This window comes from Gekko japonicus, unplaced genomic scaffold (genome assembly GCF_001447785.1).
Source record: "Gekko japonicus isolate JY-2015 unplaced genomic scaffold, Gekko_japonicus_V1.1 scaffold9, whole genome shotgun sequence".
NCBI lineage: Eukaryota > Metazoa > Chordata > Lepidosauria > Squamata > Gekkonidae > Gekko > Gekko japonicus.
In genome coordinates this window covers 2,893,056-2,920,331 of record NW_015168044.1, presented here as the reverse complement: position 1 = coordinate 2,920,331, position 27,276 = coordinate 2,893,056, and the positions used below count along the sequence as shown (strand labels likewise).

At 47.2% G+C, this 27,276-nt stretch overlaps 1 protein-coding gene across 1 annotated transcript in view; it reads right to left on the bottom strand.

Moving 5' to 3' along the window:
* Nucleotides 1–27,276, bottom strand: part of PIWIL2 (piwi-like RNA-mediated gene silencing 2) — a 90,770-nt gene that overhangs the window by 14,093 nt on the left and 49,401 nt on the right. Inside the window, exons 12-16 of the mRNA XM_015414184.1 lie at nt 18,272–18,361; nt 17,465–17,605; nt 13,498–13,611; nt 12,629–12,817; nt 9,815–9,916 (exon numbers count right to left, since the gene is read on the bottom strand). Of these exons, the coding sequence (XP_015269670.1) occupies nt 9,815–9,916; nt 12,629–12,817; nt 13,498–13,611; nt 17,465–17,605; nt 18,272–18,361 (636 nt within the window). The remainder of the gene's footprint in view (nt 1–9,814; nt 9,917–12,628; nt 12,818–13,497; nt 13,612–17,464; nt 17,606–18,271; nt 18,362–27,276) is intronic.

Below are 27,276 nucleotides of genomic sequence, written 5' to 3'. Positions count from 1 at the left end.
AGTCTTGAATACACAGGCAGACTGGATCAGTCGCTGCCAGTTGCAGGAAGCGGAATGGTCACTGAAGCGGGACCTGTTTCTATTGATAGTGGATCACCTTGGTCATTCAATCGTGGACCTGTTTGCTTCTCCACTCAACTTTCAAATGAAGAGATACTTCACCAGGTTGTACTATCAAGGTGCGGAAGGAGCAGATGCCCTGACATCTCAGTGGCCGCAGGGCCTGATGTTCGCGTACCCTCCGACTCCAGTCATCCCAAGACTTGTCAGAAAGATAAGAGAGCAAAGGGTGGAAGTCATTCTAGTAGCGCCTTATTGGCCACGGAGGCCGTGGTTCTTGGAGCTCCAGCCACCTCTTCAGCTACTGGTGACTCCCGACATGTTGACACAGGGTCCGGTCTGGCACCCGGATCCAGGATGGCTTCATCTCACCGCCTGGCAATTGAGCGGGACAGACTCCTCAGGTTCGGCTACTCTGAGAAGGTGACTAACACCATGCTGGTGTCTAGGCGACAGTCCACCTGCAGAATTTATATCACTACTTGGAATGCCTTTGTGAGATGGGCAGGAAGGAAACTGATTGACCCTCTTCACTTGCGCTTCAGGAATGTCCTCGCCTTTCTTCAAGACAGCCATGACTCCGGTCTGAAGGCTTCCACACTCAGGAGACTGGTGGTGGCCCTTTCAATGGTGTTACCGTCCTTCAAAGGTTGAGGCCTTTCCAAACACCCCCATATCAAACGCTTTCTTAAGGGGGCATCGGTTCGGGATCCTCCTACTTCCCATAGGTTCCTACCTAGAGATTAAATGTAGTCCTTAACGCCTTGACCAAGCCTCCATTTGAGCCTATCGGAGGTTTCGCTGAAGTGGTTCAGAATGAAGACACTGTTTTTGGTGGCTGTCACATCAGCTCGCTGAGTATCGGAGCTTTGAGCCCTCTCTGCCAACCCAACACTCTGTACCTTCCATAAGGATAAAGTCGTGTTACTGCCAGAGCCTACCTTTCTACCCAAGTTCAATTCCAGGTTTCACAGGTCTCAGGAGATTTGTCACCTTCTTTCTGTCTGAATCCTTCCCACGTGCAAGAGTGCCTTTGGCACACGCTCGATGTCCGCTGAGCCCTGAAAGTTTTTCTCCATCATACCAGCGCCTTTAGGAAGTCAGAGGCCCTGTTCATATCGATCTCTCCACCCAACAAGGGCTGTAAGATGTCCAAGTCCACAATCAGCTCTACTCTCAAGCACTGCATTGCCCTAGCATACAGAGCACAAAAAACGGTTCCTCCTCCCAGATTCACTACACACTCGATTCGTAGTGAGGCGACCAATGTGGAATTTGCTAACTGCGCCACTGTAGAGGAAATCTGCAAGGCTGCCACATGGTCATCAGTGTCTACTTTCGTCAAACACTATAAGATCAACATATTCGACTCCGCAGATGCTGCCTTCAGATGGAAAGTTCTCCAAAGAGTTCTGGCAGACCATGATGATGACCCACCCGAATGATAAGGACACTGCTGTAGGAGGTCCCAGCAAGATGTCCTCCTCTCAGAGGGAGAACGGGACATTGGTACTTAACGTGAAGGGTCCTTCTCCTCTGAGATAAAGGAGGACATCTTGGGCCCTCACATCTCATCGTCATGTCCGCCTTTTCTATCTCTTTCTCAGGATAGTCCTTCCTGTCCCTATCCCTTCTTCTTCTGGTTACTGACCTTTTCTGCTTTTTTACAGTTCTGTTGTATTGGTTCAGTTTTCTGGATTGTTTAGAACGTTCACTGCTTCTTGGAGTTCCATAACTGAGCTGAGGGGCATGTCCCACTTAGAGGACAGGAAGTGAAGTTTTGGCCTCCCTAAGGATAGGGTGGGAAACATCCAGCAAGATGTCCTCCTTTATCTCAGAGGAGAAGGACCCTTACGGTAAGTACCAATGGCCCATTTCCTATTCAGTTCCTTGGACTGCCCTCCCTCTTCCATGATAGAGAGGACAAACACAGACACTAACTAGGTAGAAAACAGGTTCCTTACCTGTAACTGATGATCTTTGAGTGCTCATCTGTGCAGTACCACACATGGGTTGGGTGCCTGCGTATGACCTCGACCGGAGAACATTCCAGAGCTCGCCTCAGGAGTCTTTTTGGCAGGCTCTCTTCCCACCCTGGGGAGCAGACACGCACTGCACATGCCTGGAGCGGGGGAGAGAGCCGCCTCCCACTCAGTTCGCTACTGGTAAGTCCCATCAAGCCAAAGAAAGGTGAACAGGAGATGCCAGCAGTGAGGAAGGCTGGGTGGGATTGTGGTACTGCACAGATAACCACTCGAAGATCATCAGTTACAGATAAGCAACCTGTCTATCTTCGTCATGGTCTCTGTGCAGTACCACAAATGGGTGATTAACGAGCTGAACAAGATGGAGGAGGGAGCTGGCAGCTGAAAGAAAACAATAAATAGGTTAGCACATAGCATTACCGTTTCAATTTACAGGTCCTACCTGAAGAAGCAGAAGAATCAGGTGAAGAGAGACTTCAGCACCACTTGGCCAAAAGCAGCATCCTGTCGAGCTCGAACGTCCAGTGCACAGTGGGACACGAAGGTCGAGGTGGAGGACCACATGGCAGCAGCACAGACATCTTCTAACAGGTCACCAGCCAGGAAAGCAGTCAAAATCGAGACTGCCCTCGTGGAGTGAGCGGTGATAGAGGTAGGTATGGGTTGACACGCTATCTCATAGCAAAGGGCTATGGTCGAGGTCACCCACCTGGACAAGCGCTGAGAAGAAATGGCCTCACCCCTGCACAGGGAGGCATATGCAACGAAAAGTCTTTGAGACTTTCTAAAGGGTTGTGTGCGGTGGAGATAAAAGGAGAGAGCTCTCCAGACATCTAGGCAGTGTAAGGCTCTTTGTGGAGCATCAGCCAGGTTCGGAAAGAAAGTGGGTAGGACAGAAGACTTGAGATAGGTGAAAAGCAGAAACCACTTTGGGGAGAAAGGAGGAGTATGGTCTGAGAACAACTTTCTCCTTGTGAAAAATAGTGTATGGAGGATCTGCACGGAATGCAGCAAGTTCTCTGACCTGGCGAGCCATCGTGACAGCAATCAAGAATGCAGTTTTCCAGGATAGAAGTCGAAGGTCTATCGAAGCCATGGGTTCAAACAGCTTAGACATCAGGTGGGTGAGGACTCCAGGATGGCACTAGCCGCTTCCAAGGTGGACAGAGGTGGAGGAGACCCCTGAGAAAGGACTTCGTGATGTGGTGGGAGAAAACCGTAAATCTCTGAATCGAAGGGTGATATGCCAAGATAGCCGCAAGGTGCACTTTCACAGAAGAGTATGCAAGACCAGATTCTTTCAAGGATACGATGTAAGAGAAAATATCTGGCAAGGAGGCTCAGGTTGGATCGAAGGAGTGGTGCAAGGCATAGGTTTGAAAACACTTCCACTTCGATCCGCTATAATTTTCTGGAGAACCCTGGAGATGAGAGGGAATGGAGAAAAATAATAGAATAGGGTCCTGGTTCATCTGTGGAGGAAGGCATCTCCAAGGGATCGGGTGGATGGGGGACCTCAAGTGAAAAAGAGAGGGCATCGAGCATTCTCTGAAGTCGCAAAGCCGTCTATGGTCGGGCAACCGAACTCGAGGAAAACAGGGAAAAGATACTGAGGGTGCAGAGACCATTCGTTGTCGTGAGGAGCCGAGCGTTCTCTGAAGTTGCAAAGCCATCTATGGTCGGGCAACCGAACTCGAGGAAAACAGGGAAAAGATACTGAGGGTGCAGAGACCATTTGTTGTCATGAAGAGCCGAGTGACTGAGACAATCAGCATCGAAGTTCCGAATACCGGGAATGCGTATAGCCAATATGGAGATCGAAAGTCGAAGACACCAATTCCGGAGGCGCAGAATCGCATGACAAAGGCAAGCAGAGGTGGTGCCTCCCTGCTTGTTTATGTAGAAGACAGCAGCAATGTTGTCTGAGGCGACCTGAACAACCTTGCCCGTTAGAAGAGGAAGGAACAAAATCATGGCTAGATGAACAGCACGGAGCTCCAAGGCGTTGATGTGGAGAGTCCTCTCTTGAGAAGTCCAAGTTTCTCTGGCAGACAGAGTCCCGCATTGGGCTCCCCAACCCCAAAGGGAGGTGTCTGTCAATAGGCAGATCTCTGGAGGTTGATGTCGAAACGCCATGCCGGAGAGGAGATGCTGCGGGAGAGACCACCAGGCCAGGCTATTGAGCACTTGAGGCGAAATCTGGGGATTTAAGTTGTGGATGAATCAGAGCTGGAGCGGGTGCATTCGTAATCTGGCATGAGGGACCACAAACACTGTGGAGGCAAAGTAACTGAGGAGTCTCATGATCGAGCGAGCTGACTGTTGGGGGCAGCGCTGAAAGGTCGAGACTAGGGACACAATGTCCTTGGCTCTGGATTTTGGGAGGAAGGTCATCTTGGTTGTGGTATCGAGGCAGGCTCTGAGAAATTGTAAGGTTTGAACAAATTGAAGGGCAGACTTCATCAGATTGATGCAGTCAGAAGGAGTGTAGGAGAGCCAATGTGGAATGAATATCCTCGAGTAGTTGGGATCATGTTGAGGCCACAAGAAGCCAGTCGTCGATGTACGGATAAAGGTGCAATGCTGTGGCAACTACAGCCATCTTCTTTGTGAAGACCCTGGGGGCCGAACAGAGGCCGAAGGGAAGGACCCTGTATTGGTAGTGAATGGCCCCGATGGCAAAGCGGAAAAACTTGCGATGTTGAGGTCAGATAATGACATGGAAATAGGCATCTTGGAGATCTATCGACGCTAGCCATTCAGACTTGGGGAGGAGAGGAAGGATAAATTGCAAGGTGACCGTTCAAAACTTCTTGCAGAGGATAAAGAGGTTGAGATCCCGAAGGTCCATGATAGCCCGCAAACTGCTGTCCTGTTTGGGAACTACGAAATACTTGGAGTAGAAGCTGGGAGTTCATTGTGCCTCCGGAACAACCTCGATGGCCCCCTTGTCGAGAAGCGTAAGCACCTCTAGATGAAGCGATGGATCCAGGGGCGTGATGACAAAGTGTGGGAGGGTTGGGGGCGAAATGAACTCTATGGCATACCCGATCCGTACAAAAGTAAGGACCCCGACAGGAGAGGTGAAAGAAAGAGGCGGTGGCAGGCAATCTAGGTGGTCAAACGAACTGCTTGGATTGTTGCAGCTTTTTAGGTGCTTGCTGTCTTGGCTTTTGAGGAGGTGGACGAGAATCATAGGGAGAATCATTGAGAAGTGGCAGCAGAGGAAGGCTGACATTTACTCGCATAAGGCTTCCATTGTTGGTAGCAAGGACGTGGCATGGAGGTAGAGACTCCCAAATTTCTACCTTTCTTTCTAATATCATCAACAGCCTTCACGGCCTCATCTGTAGTGGAATGAAAGAGACCCTCGCCATCAAAAGACAAATCTTCTATTTTAAACTTAACATCTGTCTGAAGAGACGTATTTCGAAGCCAAGCATGCCGATGAAGAGCAATGGAAGATGCAAGGACTTTGGAAGAACAAGTGACAGCATGGCATATTGAGTTGATTTGTTGTTTAGAAATCATGCAAATATCTGAAAGGGCGGCAGATAGTGTAAGTCTACACTCGTCTGGAACAGAATTGAGAGCTGGTCAAACAGCTTGAGCCACATTAAAAGCGTAAGCAGAAAGGTAGGATAGGTAGGTATCAATCCTAATGTTTATGGCAGCTACAGAGTAGGTTTTCTTAGCAATGGAGTCAATTTTACGGCCCTCACGGTCAGGAGGAATGGACTGTCGAGGCTGCTTGGATTTTGAGGAGGAGTGAATTATCGAATTTGGCGAAGGATGGTTGAATAGGAATTTTCCTGAAGACTCTTGGATCTTACAAATGGCGTCATATCTCCTTGATACCGGAGGTACAGAAGCGGGGCGATCCCAGGACTCCTTGAGCACTGAAAGGTGCACCGGAAGCAAAGGCAGGATTGTGGAAGGTGGCAAATCTGCCTGGACTAGTTTATGGACGACATCGGTCACCGCCGGGGTCTTGGTCAGTGTTCCCTCTAAGCTGAGTTAGGGTGAGCTAGCTCACAGTTTTTTAGCCTCTGGCTCACACATTTTTGTCTCAGCTCAGGAAGGAGGGCTCCAGAGCAAACTAATTTATGCAGCAGCCAAATCGCTCGCTCACAACTTTAATGCCAGTTGCTCACAAAGTGAGTTTTTGCTCACAAGACTTCACAGCTTAGAGGGAACATTGGTCTCGGTAGAACCCTGCACTTGAAGAGCCGTGTCCATCTGAGTAATAAGGCTTTGGGTCCCTCAGTAGGCAAAGTGGAGCCGGAACGGCGACCATCGTCCTCAGCCAGAATGATATCAGTGTCAAGATCACCCAGAACAGTCAGACACAGAGTCCAGAGATGGTGATCGAAGATGCTGAGACACATCTAAAGTTGTCTGAGTATCAGTGGGCGGACGGTACCAAGGTTCTGTTGGAGAACGCTTCGGGGCATCTGCTGACGTCGACGCATCCGGAGGCTGGTCAAGCTCCAGGGAATGGATCGAGGCAACAGAGCACGAGCGTCAAATGCGAGACAAGATGGGGCGGTGATGACGGAGGTCAGTGTCCCGCGATGGCATATAGCGGTCCCGGTGAGGAGTGGAGGACCTGGAGTAAGAGTGCGGGCGATAAGATTTACGATGCCTGATATCTGGGAAACAGTATCTGTAATCGGACCAAGACTGTGATCGGGAGAGCGATCTGTGCCCTGCGATCATAACGTGATTGAGGAGATCGGAATCGACTTCTCATAAAACGCTCCCTGTCATCCATCAGGTGGATAGGCAGCTGGGAGTCATGAGATGTAGAGCGACGGGCAGCAGCCCTTGGAGAACCATGGCGAGAAGGAGACTTCCGTGGCAGTGACTGAAGAGTGTTGACCCAGCGGAATGCAATCCATCGGAGAGGATAAAGCCGGTGGCGAAGTTGAAGGCTGGTGCTTAGACTTCTGAGCAGGGGTTGCTGTAGAGGCCACCTTAGGGATCGACGTCGAAAGACCGGAGATTATCACGGGGTCGAGCTTCGGAGCTGAAGTCGATTTATCATCGAAGAGGGTTTATCATGTCGCTTTTTAGATTTCTGTTTTGAAGATTTAGTGTTCTCGGAGAGAGAAGGCTTCTGAGGGGCAGAAGAGGCACGAGACACCATCAAAGATATTGTAGGGCACAATGCAGCTTCCAAAAGAACTGTGCGAAGGCGGGCTGCCCTATTCCTATGGGCCTGCCAACTGAACTTGGCACAATGAGGGCACGAGTCAACCCGATAAAACTCCCCTAAACAAATTAAACAAAAGTCATGGCCATCGTTAGATGGGAGTTTAGCAGGACAACGGCGACACGACTTAAAAAATAGGGTGCGACCCATGCAAACATCTTCCCGACCAAGGAGAGGGGAAGGGGGGGGAGCGAAAGAACTAAAGTGAAGAAAAAATAGTAAAGCAAACCTTTTTTTTTATAAGAAAAACAAAGGAAAGGAACAAAAACGAGAAGTCAATAAATAAAGGAGAAATCTCAGCTGAGGTGATTTGAAGAGCAATCGCCGCGAGGTGTGAACATGAAGGTGGTCAAAGAAGAACTGAGTGGGAGGCGGCTCTCTCCCCCACTCCAGGCATGCGCAGTTGCATGTCTGCTCTCCAGGGTGGGAAGAGAGCCCGTCAAAAAAGATTCCTGAGGTGAGCTCCGGAATGTTCTCTAATTGAGGTCGTGCGCAGCCGCCCAACCCATGTGTGGGACTGCACAGAGACCACGACGAAGATGATCTGGTTGTGTGATTGCACAGATAATCATTCAAAGCGCATCAACAGAAAAGACCAAGAGTCCAGTCTTAAGTTCAGAGGTCGATTCGGGAGGATCGCGGGGGATCACAGTTCCCCCGAGTGAGGTGCGGGGCACACGACGAAGCTTCGGGCCGCCCCTGCTTCCAGCCGCCCCGCTTCCGGCCCTCATTCAGCCAGGAGGAGGCAGGAGAAGAGGGAGGGTAAGTTGCTTCCTCCCCACCTCTACCCACCCCTGCCTGCCTGGGGCCAGGGAGGGCCTTGGCGGGGCTTTTGGGGGGTGGAGCCTGAGTGGTGGGTTTAGATTCAGAGGAATTAGCTGTGTCAGTCTGTTGCTGCAAAATAGTCCAAGAGTTCAAATAGCACCTTTAAGACTAACCTTTAAGACTAAGACTGAGTGGTGGGTGTGGCCTTATGACACACTTCCGGTGATGGCAGGGGGTATGGCCTTATAACACACTTCCGGTGATGTCAGGGTGTGCTAATGAGTTATGCTAATGAGTTCCCCTAGCTCTTTTCCTACGAAACGACCCCTGCTTAAGTTGCTACTAGACTGACGGGATAGTCAAAAAGACCCCCTACTACTACCATGGAATGTTCAGAACCAGTTTGTTGCTCTCTTATGATACTCTCCAGGATCGAAACCCTTAAAAATGATAGCCAAAAATGCTCCATGAGGGACTCTGAACAGACTTGTTGGAGATGAGACATAGAGGGAATCATGGAAGCAAAGTGTATGCCATTTCTAAAAGGCATTTACGAAGTCCCCTGACCTGGATGGGCCATGCTAGCCTGATTCTGTCAGATCTCAGAGGCTTATCAGGGTTGCCCCTGCTTAGTACTTGGATAGGAGACCCCAAGGAAGTCCAGGGGTACTACTCAGAGGCAGGCAATGGCCAACCACCTTGGTTCATCTCTTGTCTTGAAAACTCTGCAGGACTGCCATAAATTTTCTGTGACCTGAGGGCACTTTCCATCACTATTCCTGAATAATATTGAAGTCAGTATTGAGAATGTTGGAATGTTGGAAGACTTGCAACAGCACCAACATGCTGCAGTTGCTACAAGTGGTTTATCCCAGAGAAAGGCTCAGATGTGTGAAAAGCAGTTGACAAAAACGTCATGGAAATAAAAACACAGTCAAAGTCCAACCTGCAGTCACAAAGGAAAAAAACTAAGAAAGGTCAAAGACTAACTAACTAAAGGTAACAATGAAAAAAAGAACTTGCCAAATAAATTAATGGAAAGTATTATTAGGGCTGCTGCTTGTGTGGCAGCTGAAAGAGGCCCAAGTAGGAAGTCACTTGCCCCTTCCTTCAATGCATGTGCAAAGTTTTAGATTCTGTTCTCAGAGAGGAGACTCTGGGCACCAGTTCTTGGCTAGAAGCCCTAGATGGGTCCAAAGCTGCGCTGGTGCAGAAAATTCAACATCACAAAGAGTCCATGAACAATTAATGTTCACTACTTTCCTTAAGTGTTCAAAGCTGACCATAAACAAGACATGCCTCCCTATTAAGTCACTAACAAATCCGAAGGTTACTTTTCCTCTTTCAGGAGTTTGCTGAACCTGCAACAACTTTAAGAGTATGAAAATCTTTTAACATTGAGTTACAGGAAGCCACCCACACATATACATATACCACCTGATGTTTTGCAGTCTCATTTGGTTATCTATTTTGTATTCAGTTTTGTACTAACTAGCACAGAAAAAAACTTCCTGCTTCTGAATAAGCAGTGCAGCATGAAACCAGATGCACAGGATGCTCTTAGAGAAAGTTACTATAGCCTGCACAGGCATTATATTTCAGACTGATCCCACTGCAGGCACAGCTTAGGCCTTGGAATTCTCCCAACCTTGTGTTTAGCATATATGTAGGACCCAAAGGTTGGGGTGTGTGCTGCACACACACCTGACATTCATAAAAGCCTCTGCATAGACACAGGCTTCTGAAGCATCCTCAGCTCAAGAACTCTTCAGTCAACTATGTGTCTCACCTGAGAAGGGACTGGAGACTGTACACAGCACAGCTTTTTAATCGCCCCATATAAGTCATCTCTGGTCCCAGTGATGATACAAACTACCAACTGTACTGTACCCTTCAAATAAAAGGTGTTTGGGAAGAAAGAACAAGTGACTGGTTAAATTTATAATCATGATACTCCCACTAAAAATCAAATATTTCCACACTGAATGCTATTACCCTGGGAAACTGCAGAGTAGGTACTGTCTAGAGGAGATAATTAAAACATTACTGTAGAGAGGTGAGCTTTATACAGGTACTTATACAACACAAAACTGGACCTAGGAATATCACCATTTGTGGTTTTCAATCACAGGCTCATTTCATGATATACAGAACATCCCAAAATTAATTTTACCTAGGGCTGTGCTAAGTGGTGACACATGAAGAATGTCACTGTAAAGGGCGACATTTCGTAGGGCTTAAATATTTCCCCAAACCTTCCAACGTTTACCTTCATATTTTTTCACTGTTGATCACTAGCCCTGTTGACTGCTACTTTTCCAAAAGTCTTGCCTTTGTGACACAAGTCAAGACAGGATCATATGGTCCGTGTAATGACATCATGATGCCCTATAGCCAGATTTGTCTATTTTATTCAATTTATATCCCACCCTATCCCACAAGTGGGCTCAGGGCGGCTTACAGCATACAGTCCATAAAACAATAAAACAGTTAATGGCACAGTAGACAATATCATCAAACCCCATGCCTCGTATCAGGTGAATATAGGTGCTCCAGTGCCCAATAATATTATTTATTTATTTGATTTGTATCCCACCCTCCCTGACATCAGGCACTGGGAAAGGGACCATAAGCGGGGGAGGCCAGAATGGTTGAACGTCTGCCGCCTCAATCAAAACCCTGGCGGAACAGCTCCATTTTACAGGCCCTGCAGAGCTGTAATAGGTTCCGCAGGGCCCTGATCGCAGGTGGGAGCATGTTCCACTAGGTCGGGGCAAGGGCCAAAAAAGCCCTTGCCCTGGTTGAAGCTAAGCGGACATCCCTCAGGCCAGGGATCACCAGGAGGTGTTGATCAGAAGAGCGTAAAGCTCTCCGGGGCTCATAGAGGGAGAGGCAGTCCAGTAGGTATGATGGTCCCAGGCCACATAGGGCTTTAAAGGTCAAAACCATAACCTTGAAACAGATCTGGTATTCAATCGGCAGCCAGTGCAGTTGGCGCAACACTGGCTGAATATGCGCTCGCAAAGGCATCACTGTCAGCAAGAATGCTGCTGCATTCTGCACTAGCTGAAATTTCCGGATCAGGCCCAAGGGTAACCCTGCGTAGAGCAAGTTACAGTAATCCAGCCTGGATGTGACCATTGCATGGATCACTGCAGCTAAGTCCTGAGGAGTGAGATAGGGAACCAAGTGCCTGACTAGCCGAAGATGGTAAAAGGCCAATCTGGCAGTCAAAGTGACCTGGGCCTCCAGGGATCCAGCATCACCCTGTAACTCCTTACCCGTGGTGCTGGCACCAATGGTGCCCCGCCAAAGACTGGGAGCCTGATTCCCGACTCAAATCCTCCACGAGACTCAGGTGCAGGACCTCCATTTTCATTGGATTCAATTTCAGCTGGCTCTGCTGCAACCATCCAGCCACGGCCTCTAATGTCCCATCCAAAATGTCTGGGGTAGTGTCTGGCTGGCCATCCATCAGCAGATAAGAGTTGGGTGTCATTTGCTATTGATGACAACCCAGCCCAATCCCCTGGACCAACTGGGTGAGGGGGCGCATGTAGATGTTAAATAACATCAGATAGAGGATCGCCCCTGCGGCACTCCACATTCAAGCGGGTAACGTGGGGACATCCTCTCCCCGAGCATCACCCTATGTCCCTGACCATGGAGAAAGGGGGAAAGCCACTGTAAGGCAGTCCCTGTATCCCAGTATCAGCAAGGTCATGGTCTCACATAACCCAGGCACCTTCATCAACCCCCAGAGTGGGTCGACTTCTGTCTTCCAGCACAGGGAGTTTTGTATGTCTGCAAAAATGTACTCTGGCTGGGAGTTTCCAGGGTAGTCAAGAACACCCGCGATGGCCGGGTCAAATTGTGCTTGTCAAGCACAACAAACATTCAAGGATAGCAGAGTAGAATTTGCAAAAGAAGACAGCAAGGGGTTAACGTTCTCTGGTTCTTCAACTGGCTTGTTGCTGCACATTGGGAGGGTAGAGGCTACTGCAGCAGTAATGATGGAGGCATCCAAGTTATAATTAAAGGGGCCATGATGGAAAGGCCAGCGCCCAAGTCCCCTCACCTCACCCCCCCTCACTGCTGGATTCACAAGGAGACAGAGCCCATCCACAATATCCTGTCCGGGATCTGAATCACCTACTACCAACTTCCCAGTGACATAAAGACAATCACTGGGGTGGCAGAGGAGCCGGAGGGCCGTGGTAATAGGGCAGGAACTCAAATCACTCACTGACAACTCTTCGATGGCAGCTACAAAGGGGGGTGGGGCAGAGGTTCACCAAGAAGATGGAAACAACAATAAAACACTATGACAACAGGCCCAAGGTGCTGGCTATCTGGCTCTACAGCGGTGGCTGAGTGGAAATAGGTCGCCATGTGCAACACTGAGCTTTGCAACAAACCTTACAACAAGAATAGTATGTAAGCCAACAGGTGTATTATGGCAAAGTTCTCCTATAAGCCGCTGAGGAAATGCTACAGATACAAGAGATACACAGAATTGTGTTTTCCAGCTTCAAGAATCATGCTGGTTGTTAATTTATGGATTCAGATTTATATTGCAATTTAGGGCACAGAGACCGCATACCTCAGCACTCAGTACTGATTTGATGGCCTTGGCGTAAGACTCGATTCGATCATCCTTCAATTCTCTCCAAGCAGGTGGGGTTAACTGAATACCAAGAGGACCAGAGATCTTCTGCAGCATGCTAACCAGATCACGTGCTTGGTCTACTGCCCGTTTTGGATAAAACAGTACCCAGAAATGAATTGGGACCTGAGAGAAGAACAGGAAAATCAGCATATTCTTTAAATAACAGATGCAATCATAAATACAGTGCAGTCTCTTAATCTCATAACCACCAACTGCTAAACATAAGTAACCACTTCCCATACGCAACACCGCTAACTACTGAGGGAGTAAAATGTGGATTCCTAAGGTCAAGAGACAAGGAGGTGCGTGTAGTGGAGAGTACAGGAAATTTCTAATTACTGTGCTCTTTTTTTAAAAAACCCATCTGTGTCAAAAATTAGAGAACTGTCCACTTGTAATGTAGAGTCAACTGCTTGCATTGAGCCTACACCGACAATACTTTGTTCTATAACCAGGCAACAGGACAAAACTGAACACACAATTTATAAAGTGGTTAAAGTAAGTGATGCTGAATGCTCACTAGAAACAGGATACTTGTTTACATATCCAAGAACCTCCTTCACAGTAATGGAATAAACTTTGCTTATTCCAATAATCATCATAAAAACCAACCAATACTGCTAATGGTACAAAATCTAAAAACACTCACATAACCCAGTTTTGCACATAGCAAATTGGGATCATTCAGGGAGGAGAGGAAAAAGGAAACACTGGGACTTCACTCTTTGTGTGTTCTTAAATGCTTATTAGAGAAAAAGCTGCACAAATTACTGTTCTATATCTATGCCTCAAAATAAACTTACTGCAGATATACAGGATTCTCTAGTACACTCTTTGGTCCAGTTTAACTCCTCAGATGTAATGAAGGAATTATTCTTCAAGTTGATCCTTTCCATAGGAAGAACACGTCCTTTTGCCTAGAATAGCAAAGGGCAACACACAAATAATAAAGCCAGGGCTGTAGCCAAGGTTTTTTGGTTTGAGGGGCAAATATTTTTCTTGTGGGGGACCCATTATGTTTACACTTATACTTAACAATAATAAATAAATAATAAAGACAAGTCATTTATCACTCAAAAATGTTTCTTTTAAGATGTAGGTTGGATTCTGAATGGTACTTTCCATCTATGACCCTTTCTTGATTTTCTGAATCTATTTTTTCATCCTCTTTTTCACAGGTTCTCTCTTCTCAGTTGCTCCCCATTCTTTCTCCCTTTCTGGCTTTTCCAGTTTCAAGCTCCTAATTATGATCCAGTAATTATTCAATATCTTAATTATGTTTCAATCACAACAGTTACATTTTCCCTTTGCACTTTTCTGTCTTTATTAAAGTTCTGGACTATCTTTTCCTCTCTCCTCTGCAGAGGCACTTTCTCCAGCCTTCCTCCTCCCTTCAGTCATACTCCACTTCAATTTCATTGTGGCCCAAACTTTAAAGCAGCCTGTTTTTCTGACCAGAGCACTGCAAACTTCCCTGCTTCAGTCATTTTACCAGTTCTTTCTAGGCATCGCATCCTCTCTTCCTGCCTAGGCAGCCAACTGTATCAGCGGCACAGCCATTTTTCCTGTCTGGGGCAGGCTTGGAAAGCAACTTCAATTAACAAGTTTATTATCTCCAATCAGGAACTGACAGCATCTGGCTCAGCAGCTGTAGCCTAACTTGAAACTATGGATTGGTGAATGGGGATGGGCAAGGCTGAAAGGACAGTGGCTCACCTCCAAGCACACAATCCGGAGGGAGCCACATCTGACATTCCCCAGGTCCAGACATGCTCTTCTGCAGCCGAGGACCTGATCACTTTATCCCACCCCCAAAAAAAACAAGAGAGAGAGAGGCAAAGGAGTCCCTGTGAAATGCAGCCAGGCACTGCCGGCTCCCCTTTCCTCAGGGAGAGATGTGCATGCAAAGGGAAGACCCGCCGCACCAGCCATTCCTGCCAGGAACAGGCAGGCAGGAAGAGCTGGTGGTGTGGCATTCTGTGGAGAACTGCCGGACAGCTAGTCATGGCCTGGGGCCGGGGCTTGGCTCCACGTGGGTGCACCTGGCTTTAGGGAACTATTTTTAAAAGGCTAGACAGGGTGCAGCTGCAGCGATTTGCGAGTCGCAGGGTGAGACTGCTGACCTGGGCTTGGTGTGCCGCAGCATGGGTACACCCAACTTTCAGGAAACATTTTAAAAGGTAAAAAAGAGGTTTCCTCGATGAAAACTTGTGGGGCAGGGTAATTAAGGGGGCGGAGCCCCGAAATGTCCCACAGTAGCTATGGGCCAGAATAAAGCTATGGGCTTTAGCCCATGGCTCATCAGGGTTAAACTGCAAACCTGTTTTTAATGCCAGATCTCAGTCCCAATATTTGAAACAATAAAGACAAATGGGTCTCTGAACTTCTTCCAGCTGTGTACCCACTAAGTCATCACATACACTCTAATGTCATCTAGCATTCGGGAGAAAGAAATCAGGCATATATAAAGTGTTGCTTGAGTCTCTTCAGTGTCCACCCACTAGCTTCTCTGAGCAGCCATTCTCAGAGTCTGCTTTATGTCCAAGACAGTCAGATTATATCTAGGTCTGATCACTATACAACATTGGCTGTGGTCACACACACTAAATAATCCACTTTCAGTGCACTTTCCAACTGGATTTTACTGTGTGAACTGGCAAAATCTGGTTGGAAAGTGGATTATTTCGTGTGTGTGACCACAGCCAGTAATTACTTTGTATGCTGTAGTCATTTGGGAGAGGAGGTGGAGTTTGTCACTCCAGTCATGGGATACGCGAAGGGGGTAAATGTTGCCACCATACATGATAAGCTTTAAAAACATGCATTACGAATGCTTTTAAATATGCATTATGAATGCTGTTCTAGGGCCAGGGGGTAAGATCCTTGACCTTTGGCCTAGATGATACACACACATACAGATTCTATATATCTAAACATAGCTTGAGAAATCGTCTGTGCTGAATCCACAACATTTCAGGGACAGGTACAATTGCAAGTGAGCAGTTTTACTTTGCCCTACAGACTTGAAGAAGCAGACATAGAAGCATTTAATGAAGCACAATCTACTAAACAGTGTTAGACATGAAATCTATATGTCTCACAGCAACAAACGAAGAACAACAAGCAAGAGAGCCTTTAATTTCCTAAGCAGTTCCCAAATGCATGCAGAGCACGGTAAAATCATCACAGCTACTTATGTTAAAGAATTTATTCAAGAATTGAAAAGGGAAATTGTGGGGATATAGGAAGTTATCTTCATTGTTGGATCTTCTGCCCTAAGATTGCCCCTTTTTGGGAGTCTATATTACTAAAGGTTAAATCCATTTCAAGTCTAGATCTTACTCTTACGCCACAGCATTTGCTCTTGGGAGACTAGAAATCCTTGACATGCTCATACTCACTCTTTATTAAAATATGCAGCTAGAAACACTACAGCCCCAGCCTGGAAATCATCACAACCCCCTACAATCTCACAGTGGCATCAAAAACTATGGAAATTGTACATCATGGTGAAGCTTCACAGATAATCTGGATAACATTCTTAAACCCTTTAGAAAGTCCTATTTTTCCCTCTATATGGTTACCTATTCTTGATTACTTGTCTCAAGGGAAAATTCCCCATTTGGTGGTTGATCTTGAATATAACGTTTTTATGTCTTATTAAGTGATTACACAGCTATAATTCGTTATAGGTCAGATAGACTGACTACTGCTTAATCACCCAGTGATCTGGTACGTTGTTAGGTGTTTTATTTTGTTTTATGCATTGTATGTATATTATTATATTCAAACACACTGTATGTATGGTGTTGCTTGTTTGTTAGTTCTCAATAAAATGTTAATTAAATAAAAAAGAATTGAAAAGGGGATAAAAAGGAATGAATAACTGAATGAGTATTTCTAACAGAGACCCTAGTTAACTCTTACAAAAATCCCACTGAAACACACCAACGAAACATTAGCAAACATCTAGCTTGTACTTCCCTAAGTTACAAAGTATCTGCACTCACCCCCTCCATCTTCTTCCTTAGATCTAGAGCATGGGTCATGAATGAACATGAACAACCCTTCAGAATGTGAAAAGGAATGAAGAATGAATGCAAAGAACGCTCCTGGGTTTTTTTAATAAACAATTTCAAATCTTAAAACCACATAACTGGAATGGCCGATATCATGGTTTAGGTGCCTAGAGTAAAATTCCTGCCTGATACTCTGTTCTACATGGTGAGAGTTGCTATAAGCTTTTCCCTTCAGATTGTTCATGGCCATCTGTCCTAACTGCTCTTGAGAGTGAAAATATGACCATTAAAAATGTACTGTCAATTTTAAAATGGCTTCCTTCCTTGCGTTAGCAGCACTTGTAAGTGTTGTCATGTAAAGGATGCTCAAAGGCAAACTTAGAAATTGGGGAGATTGCACTAACAACAGTATCAGATGAATAAAGTTTGAGACCAGTGGCACCTTTTAAGATCGAGGAAGTTTAATTCTGGGTATGAGCTTTTGTGTACATGCAGACTTCATCAGACATGAAAGTTTATACCCAGAATTAAACTTCTTGGTCTTAAAAGGTGCCACTGGTCTCAAACTTTGTTCTGTTGCTTCAGACTAACATGGCTTCCCACCTGAACAGTATCAGTTCTGCTACATGGGATGATAATCAAAGAGACTGTAATAACTTGCCTTCTAGCAGCACATGAGTCAACTAAAACTTAAGTTTCTGGCTTTAGGCAAGTTACTCTGATCACAAAGTTTTCTTCTTGATTCAATTACCTTGCATATATCATTGTCCAAACGAAGTCCCCACCGTGCCAGTTCATTGTGGGCTGCCTCGTTCATCTCAATTCTGTTTAGGAGCCGACTCAGAGATAAATAGTGTTGCTTAGGGCTCAAGTTGATTTGCTGGCTAAGGTCCTAAAGGTGAACATGGCAGAAAAGAAAATCATATCAAAAAGCTTCAGAAGCATGTACTGGCCCCAGCCTGGTGGAACTCTCTGCTGAATGACATCCACCCTGCCCACCTTATTAAAGTTTTGTAAGGCAGAGACGTTCCACCAGGTCTTTGGTTGTGACCAGCGAAAGTTCCTTACATCTGCTTGGCACCTTGCCCCCATGACTGAATGCTAGCACTGCCATCTTGTTTTAAATTGTATCTCAATGTTTAAATGTTTTTTAATAGTGAAAAACATATAGTTTTAGTTTATTTTATAATGTATAGAATTGTTGTAGACTACCCTGAGCCCCACGGAAGCAGGGAAGGGTGGTTAAGAAACCGAATTCAATAAATAAGTAACTAAATAAAGTGGGTTAGACAAACGTTAAGTTATTGCTAGTTATTCTCCCCCCCCCTTCTCTCAATGGATCAACTCAATCCTACACACACCATTCCATTTTAAGCCATTTAATGAAGCTATAAGTATACTAGAAACTAGAATTCAACTCCAAGGCAAAGACTAATTTAAATGAACAAGTAATGGAAACACAAATTCATACAATTAATAAATCATATACATTTTACATTTTCTATGGCTAGAAACATGCACATTTCACATTTCTTGTCTACAAATTATCCCACACCACCTTCATGACTCTGAAATCTTTCTTCATCTTCTCAGGAATTCCAGTCAAGAAGGAAAGCTCTGGAAGCAGCAGGATTTCACCCTTCTGCAGCTACAGGAAGAATAAAGAAAGAATATTAGTATACATGGTGTACACAAGAATATTCCATCATCACTAGCTGGGGTCAATCGCAAGTACAGTACAGAGAATTAGAATAGTAAGAGCAAGAACAGATAGGTGCTAGTTTGCTAGCTATCATGTTAAAAAAGCTGAACAAATACTCTCCTATTTGAATGCCCAGACACTTATTTACACCTCTACTATACATTCATGCTCACAATTAACTTCAATAACTCAGGAGAGGATTAGGTTGGCTCATAGCTTCTGAAATAAAAGGTATGTCGCCATTTGTTCTGCAACCCACAAGGTTATCTAAGAGCAAAAAATCTATAGGGAAAACCACAAGGGACTAAGGTAGATAGTTCTTCAAACCTGAGGGAAGCCCCCCCCCCCCCCCCGTTTGCAAAACATCCAAAATTTAAAATAAGTACATGGTTTAAACTTGCTAAAAACAATGAAACAGAATTCCTCGCCACATGAAAGCTTATGAAAACACATCACAAGATCTTAGTTGCCGTCTTGCATTGCTAAGACAACCCAACAATGCACAAATGGCTGTCTCACATGGAGTATGAACATAAGGCAGGGAGGGCAGAAGGAGGGAAAGAAAACTGATGCGCAGGCAGCACCATGGGAAGCAGGAGGGAAAGTGTGGTGCAGAACAGAAGCAGGAGGGAGATGGGAAGACCGAGCTCCCAGCGTGGTGGAGGATTTCCCCTCTGCTATGAGTCCTTTTAAGTTCCCAATATGTAGCCTATACAGTTCCTCAAAGTGATTTCCTGCACATTTCCTGAATTAGAAAGTCTCACAAGATAACATTGGATTAGATGGGTGCAATCCTATACACAGTGCTAGTGAGCGCCATTTGAAAACACTGAAAATGACTTCCTAATAAAAATGTATCATAAAAGGCTTAGTATAGGCAATATACTAAGGAGCTGCGGTGGCTTAAGTGGTTAAGACGCTGAACTGCAGGCTGTGGAAGGTCAGTAGTTCAGCAGTTTGAGACCCGGGTGCCGCAAGACGGAGTGAGCTCCCGTCTCTAGTTCCAGCTCCTGCCAACATAGCAGTTCGAAAGCAAGGAATTGCAAGTAGATAAATAGGTACCACTTTGATGGGAAGGTAACAGCGTTCTGTGCGCCTTGGTGTTTAGTCATGCTAGCCACATGACCACGGAAACGTCTTCGGACAGCGCTGCCTCTTCAGCTTTGAAATGGAGATGAGCACCGCAACCCTAGAGTCGGATTTGACTGGCTTTCGAGCAAGGGAACCTTTACCTTTTTATAGGCAATAATGGAGAAGGATTGTTTGTTAACTTGGCTACAATGTGGTCAGTGGTGGACAGCACTGTCGTACATCTAAAAAAAACAGGTTGCTTACCAGTAACTGGTGATCTTCGAGTGGTCATCTGTGCATTCACACCAATGGGATCTAGTGCGCCTGCGCTGGATCGATCGGTGCTGTAGCAAGCTCTTTCAACGGATTTTTGCGCCCATTCCCTCAGGCAAGCGCAGGACCCCACTGCGCATGCCCAAGGGGCTGGGAACGGACATCCTGCCAGTTCCTACAAACCGCCGCATATCAACCTCTAAGAGAAAAAAGTAGAAACTGACAGCAGTGGGGCAGGAGGGCGGGTGGTGTGAATGCACAGATGACCACTCGAAGATCACCAGTTACTGGTAAGCAACCTGTTTATCTTCTTCGTGGTCTCTGTGCTTCACATCAATGGGAGACTAGCGAGCAGTAGCCTACCTGGAGGCGGGTGCTGTCAGGTGTTTACTGCGTAGCCGAAGACAAGATCTGACGTCCCATGTTGTTACTGGTGGTCTTGTGGACGTCTAGGGCATAGTGCCTGATGAAGGTGTTAGGCGTGGCCCATGTAGCGGCTTTGCAAATATCTTGCAACGGTACTCCCTTGAGAAATGCAGTGGATGTTGCGACAGCTCTCGTGGAATGAGCCCGCACCGGGCCTAGCAGCGGCTGTTTTGCCAGTAGGTAGCAAAGATGTATGAGACCTACGATCCACTTGGATAAACGTTGGGCTGTGACTGGAGTGCCCAAACGTGAGGAGACATAGGAGACAAAAAGCTTTGAGGTTTGCCTCGTGGAGCGTGTTCTGTGTAGATAAAACAGGAGGGCTCGCTTCGCATCCAGATTGTGCATCAGCCTGTCTTCCTGTGATTTCGGATCAGGAAAGAAATTGGGAAGGAGAACTTCAGACTGCAAATGAAACTCTGATACCACTTTGGGTAGAAAAGAGATGTCTGGAACAGTCGGACTCCATTCGGGAGGAAGGAGAGATAAGGTGAGTCGTGTCTGAAAGCCAGTTCACTCACTCGCCTGGCGAGGTGATGGCGACAAGTTTTTTTTTGAATGCCGTCTTCCATGCCAGAAGCTTAAGCTGACATGTTGCGAGTGGCTCGAAAGGAGTTCGAGTCAGTTGACGCAAGACGAAAGGAAGGTCCCATAAGACGACTGGTGCTTTGACTGGAGGATATAAATGTAATAAACCTTTTAAGAAACATTTGGTAACAGGGTGTGAAAACAGAGTGCACCCATCTATTTGAACATGAAAGGCTGATAACGCAGCCAAGTAAACCTTCAACGAGGAATGGGTAAGTCCCGAGTCAGCAAGGGATAAAATGAAATTAAAAACTTTATCGAGGTCAGCGGTCATGGCCCTGGGGGTGTCGGTACCCAGAAAGGTGCAGAATCTTTTCCACTTGTAGTCATACGACCTTCGGGTAGTCACTTTCCTCGAGTTCCGCAGGACATTCAGCACTTGAGAGGAGAAGGTTGCGCTCGTATTCTCCACGCCGTAAGCTTCAGCTGCAGAATATTGTGGTGGAGGACGGGCGAGTGTGGCAGACAAAGGAGGTCCGGAGCTGACAGGAATTGGTGGAACGTTCCCGCTGATAGCTCTAGAATCGTGGAAAACAACGGCTGTCTCGGCCACCATGGCGCTATGAGAATCGCCTCAGCATTGTCTCTGAGAATTTTCCTGACGACTCTGAGGAGGAGGGGTAGTGGGGGGAACATGTAGAGTAGTGTGATCGACCACGGGTAAAGGACGCCATCTCCAAGAGACCGTGGATCGTTGCCTCCCCGACTGCAGAATAGTTGACATTTTCTGTTGTCTTCGGTGGCAAAGACGTCTACTTGGGGAGTCCCCCACTGTTGGAAAAGAGGAAGTAGGTAGGTGGGATTTAAACCCCATTCGTGGAGGCTGAACCCTGTGCGACTGAGACAATCTGCCTCTATATTCAAATGCCCCGGAATGTGAGTAGCCACAAGAAAAATAACGTTTCTGATGCAGAAGTCCCATAGACTGATGGCTAGGTTGCATAGCCGGAAAGATACTGTGCCTCCTTGTTTGTTGACATACGCCAGAGCTGTGGTGTTGTCTGTCAGGATAGAAACACACTTTCCCTTGAGTAGTGGCAGGAAACTGGTGACAGCGTTTCGTATGGCCAACAGCTCTAGGAAGTTGATGTGACGCATGCTGGTATGCTCTTCCCATACGTCTCCGACAGAGAGGCCCATAGAGTGAGCTCCCCATCCCCTTAGGGAAGCGTTGGTTGTTACGACAATTTCCAGAGATGGAGGGTGGAAAGGAGCCCCCTGAAGGAGATTGGACAGTAGAGTCCACCACGCCAGGGATTCCAGAACGTAAGGAGGAGGAGACAGTACAACCTTGTGTGAATTCTCCATCAGGTCAAAATTGCGGAGGAACCACAGCTGTAATGGGCGCATCTTGAGTCTCGCAAACGTCAGCACAGCTGTCGTCGATGCCATGAGACCAACCAATCTTTGAACTTGGAATGCTGAGGCTGAGAGGTGGGTATGCACCAGAGTGGCCAGCTCGATGATATCTGTGGCTCTGTCTGGAGGTAGGTACGCCATGCACGAGGTGGAATCTAGAATGGCACCGATGTACTGAATGCGCTGCGTGGGACAGAGGTAAGACTTCCGACGATTGACCATAAGGCCTAGATCGTGTAGGAGGGACAGAGTCTCCTCGACATTGGAGACCAGAGCCTGTTGAGACGAAGCCACCAGGAGCCAGTCGTCTATATACGGGTATATTGACACCCCCCTCAGTCGTAGGAAGGCCGCAACAACAATCATAGATTTTGTAAACACTCTCGGGGCGCTGGAGAGGCCAAATGGAAGAGCCATATACTGGTAATGTTGTTGCCCAATCGCAAACCTGAGGTATTGGCGGTGGAAGGGATGGATGGTAATATGAAAGTATGCATCCTGGAGGTCGAGGGTGGCCATCCAGACATGTTTTCGGAGCAGTGGGAGGATCTACTGCAGAGACACCATACGGAAGCATTGGTAAGTTACAAACTTGTTCGGCTCCCTGAGATCTAGGATGGGTCGAACACCTCCGTCTCTTTTCGGGACTGTGAAGTATCGGGAATAAAATCCTGTCCCCTGGAGGCGAGATGGAACAAGTTCGATGGCTCCCTTCTGCAGAAGGAGGGACACCTCCTCGAGGAGAGGTGGGGATGGTGGTGTGTAGACGACTATGGGTATGACGGGGTTCTGATCGAAACGGATTTTGTAACCGTGGGTCAAGATGGAAAGGACCCATTCGTCTGATGTGATGAGACGCCATGAGTGGATGTACGGAAGTAGACGGGTACACGCTGACTCGGGAACAGGGAAGTCAAAAACCCTGTTTGGATGGTTTGGCCTGTTTGGTACGGGCGGACTGTTGAGGTGTGGCAAATTTAGATTTCTGATATGTTGACTTTTGACTGCCTGAATACGACCTAGGCCTCCATCTTCTATCTGGAGATTGACGGGATGTCGTGTTCCTTTGCCAGGTTCGAGACCATGTACGTTGACGGTTTAGTTGACGTGAGGAGGAAGATACTCCGAGCGATCGGGAGGCCTTAATGCTTTTATCTGGATCCTGCAAGGTGGAATCTGTGGCTGCATTAAAGAGACCTTGACCGTCGAAGGGCATATCTTCAACCAGAGACCTAGTATCAAAAGGGAGAGAAGTGCCTCTTAACCATGAGTGTCTTCGAAGCGCCACTGCTGAAGCCATGGTTCTTGAGGACGTCTCTAAGATATGCTTAGTCGTGGTAAGTTGTTGTTTGGCAACGACCATGCCTTCCGTCTGCAGCAGCCTTGCAGCATGGAGCTTGTCCTCTGGCAGGTGAACCAGTAAATCTGACATCTGTTCCCAAAGGGCATATTGGTATCGGTTCATGCATGCAAGATAGCTTGACGCCTTTACCGCTAATGCGGCAGTGGAGTAAAAACGACGGCCGAATGCGTCAAGCTTTCTGCCTTCTTTATCGGAAGGTGCGGAATGTAGCTTCTTTGATTTTGATGACGACGTAACGACTAAGGAGTTTGGTTGTGGAAGGGAAAGTAAAAACTCGGCCTCCAGTTGTTGGATCCTGTACATGTGATCTAGTTTCTTAGTAGAAACTGGGGATGACAACGGTTTTTGCCAAGGTGACTTCGCGGCTTGTAACAAGACGGACATAGGAAGTTCGACGACTGACGAGGTATCAAGTTGGACGACATCATATCAGGAATCGGTAGATTGTGGATGTTTTTGAACAATTGACAGTCCCAAAGAGTGAGCCATCCTCTTAATCAAGTCGGTGTAAGTAGTTAAATTATCCATCGGAGATATAGGTAAATTTTGGAAGACATCTGGATTAGGAGATGAATTATCAGGAGACGATGAGGCTTCTGAGGATTCTGAATCGGTGTCATCCTCAGGGCCATTGGATGACTCATGGTCCCCTACTGGGGTAGGAAGATCCTGCTGGGGTTGGACAGGCATTGGGTGCGTGACTGAAGCAGGATCTTGTTGGGGGTCGGACAAGCATTGGGTGAGTGACCGGTGGAGCAGGCTTTTGGACGACAGGCTTCACCGGCTTTGGAGGATGTTCCGGCTTCGGAGGACGAGAAACCATGGCTGAAGGTTTAAGACCTCAATGGAGACCTAGATCTATGTGAAGATCTGTATGAATATCGATCCCACTCAGAAGATCTGTACGAACATCGATCCCACTCAGGATTAAGCCAAGGCATTGGTGGATGATAGGGTCCATACAGGTATCGGAACTGTCTCTCATCCCACGAGGTGGCATATAGGATCTTGGAGAACGACTCCGAGACCGAGGTCGTCTTGGTGATAAGGGTGACAGACGAGCATAGGTACCTCTCCTGCAGTCATATGCATCGATATCGACCGGTTCCAGCCATAAAGATGGAGGATGACGCTCCATGCTAGACCGTGGTTGTCGACGCAGACGTGCGTCGATATCGGGGAGCTCCGAGACAATCGATACCGAAGAGCTCGTTGGACCAGGGGAAAACTCGGCACCCACTTGGTGACTTATGAGATCCTCAGGGTCGACGTCGGACAAAGCCGTCCCCACCTGATGGTCTGGGGAATCTAGCACAAGCACCATTGGTGGCTGCGGAGAGACTGGAAGCTCCGGTATCGATGCCATAGACGTCGGTGGAGGTGGTTGAGAGGGACTTGTCGACTTAGGCTCTTTGGCATGTTTCATAGCCTTTGAGGGTTTGGTCGACTTTTTAGAGGCCACTGTACCTTTAGACTTCTTAGTCCTCTTTGCAGGAGGAGACAAGGAGTGGTGAGATATAGATGCTGATGACTTCAGCGTCGGTCGCTCGGTATCGGTGGGCTTTGCTTTCGACGCCGAAGGCCTCGGTGCTGATCGGTCGACATCGGAAGCTGTTGGTGCGGAAGGCGCTGGAGGTGGTTCCGGCATTTCGGACATCGGCCTAAGTGCTGCCTCGAGCAAGGATACTTTTAAACGTGCTGCTCTGTTCTTCCGAGTTTGATTTGAGAATTGAGCACAGTGTTTGCAGGAATCGGGATTATGAGATTCCCCAAGGCAAAAAATACAGTATTTATGCCAGTCGGGGGGAGCTAATTTACTGCCACTGCATCTGCAGCGATTGAAAAATCCCCCTCTTTTTGTCTTCTTCGTTTTCTTCTCCATAGACAGGGAAGTGGCAGAGAAGACGGCCCGTTGGGGAGGGGGGTCGGGCAAAAGGTCCGAAGGCCTGAAGTAAAAGATTTACCTCAGACGGACAAAAAGAAGTTAAAGGTAAAAAGAAAACAACTTTTTTAAAACGAAGTAAGTTTAAAACAATGAAAGAAAGAAAAAACAGAGAAAAATTATGAGCTTTTCGCAAAAAGGCGAAGAACAGCGATCCGACCAGACCAAGCAGAGAAAAAACAGTCTTCTCAGCGCGGTGGTAAGGAAAGAACTGGCGGGATGTCCGCGCCCAGCCCCTTGGGCATGTGCAATGGGGTCCTGCGCTTGCCTGAGGGAATGGGTGCAAAAATCCGTTGATTTTTGCACCCATCGATCCAGCGCAAGCGCACTAGATCCCATTGGTGTGAAGCACAGAGACCACGAAGATCTGTTGTAGTCCAGGCCAAATATCCCATTACTAACTGAGCAGAATATAGTACTGACTAAAAATAATTTATTTCTCAACAGCAGGGGTCATTTGGGGCCAGAGCACTGCTCCAGCAGCCCAGGAGCAGGCACAAGTCCCGCCCCCAGCTCCTCTCTAGAGTCACGCCGCTGCTCCCATAATATTCTATGGCCCCATAGAATATAATGGGAGGATCGCAGGGGGTTTAAAGTTTAACCCCCTTCTCTTCCCATTATATTCTATGGCCCCATAGAATATAATGGGAAGATCGGGCCTCCGCTGAGGCGCAACTCCAGAGAGAAGGGGTTTAAAGTTTAAACCCCTTCTCTCTTTGCTCCCTCCCCCCACCCCACCTTGGCAGGCCGGCTGGGGAAGCAAAAAAGGGGGGGAGAGGCATCTTCAAAAGCCTCCCCTTCCTTTCCCCAGCCGGCCTGCCCAGGCGGGGCGGGGGCAAGTGAGTAGAGAATGGGTTTAAACTTTAAACACCTTCTCTCTTTGCTCCCCCCCCCCAGAAGGGAAGGGGAGGCTTTTGAAGATGCCTTTTGTGCTTCCCCTTCTGACATCACTTCCGGTGATGTCAGGGGGCGTGGCTAATATATGCTAATAGGCTATTATGCTAATAGCTTATTAGGTATGCTAATGAGCTCCTGCAGCTCTTTTTTTATGAAATGACCCCGGCTCAAGAGTCTGTTTATACTGTCACCAGCAAGTACATCACTGCCACCCTCCTGTGACTGCTCCAATGCTACCTCCTCCACTTTTCACTCACAGGGTTAGGGCAGATGAAATCCTCAGGTCCCTACCTGGAGTTCTGGCTCACATTACTTGCCATAGTATGGGAGCAACTGATATAGCTAATTCTTAACATAACCCCATCTGTGGATACTTAAATCCACAAATCAGGGCCCAACAAGATAGGCAGGAGATTTTTCTTCAAACCTGGGTAACCCTCAGGATTTGCATAAAAATATAAGTAGTATGATGGGGGAGATAAATTGCCCTCAAAACAGAGGAATGTTGTCTGTGCAAGCATTCTTGACAGACTTGGGAATCCATCCTCTTTACAGCATGTAGGAGATACCAGAGGGAGAGCCACTGCTTCAGCCAGATAGGCAAAAGTGGCACTTCAGGCAAGAAAGGGAGGGCAGGAGCTGTGACCACCCTCCCTGACCCCACTTTCCTGCAGAACTGCTAGGAGGATGATAGGTAGGCAGAGCAGCAAGGAGATACAGAGACGGGAAATAGTGAGCAGAGTAGCACAAGGCACCCAAGCAGAGTGGGGGAAGAAACAAGTGAAAAAATGACATTTCCCCTCCTTGTGAGTATGCTGCAAGCAAGCGAGGGAAGATAGAGGACAGGAGCTGCTGCCCACCCGTCCTGCTGCTGCCATTCTCTCCAAGGGGTGAGGAAGAAGACAGATGTGGCTGGGCAGAGTGGGGGGGAAAAACTGTAGG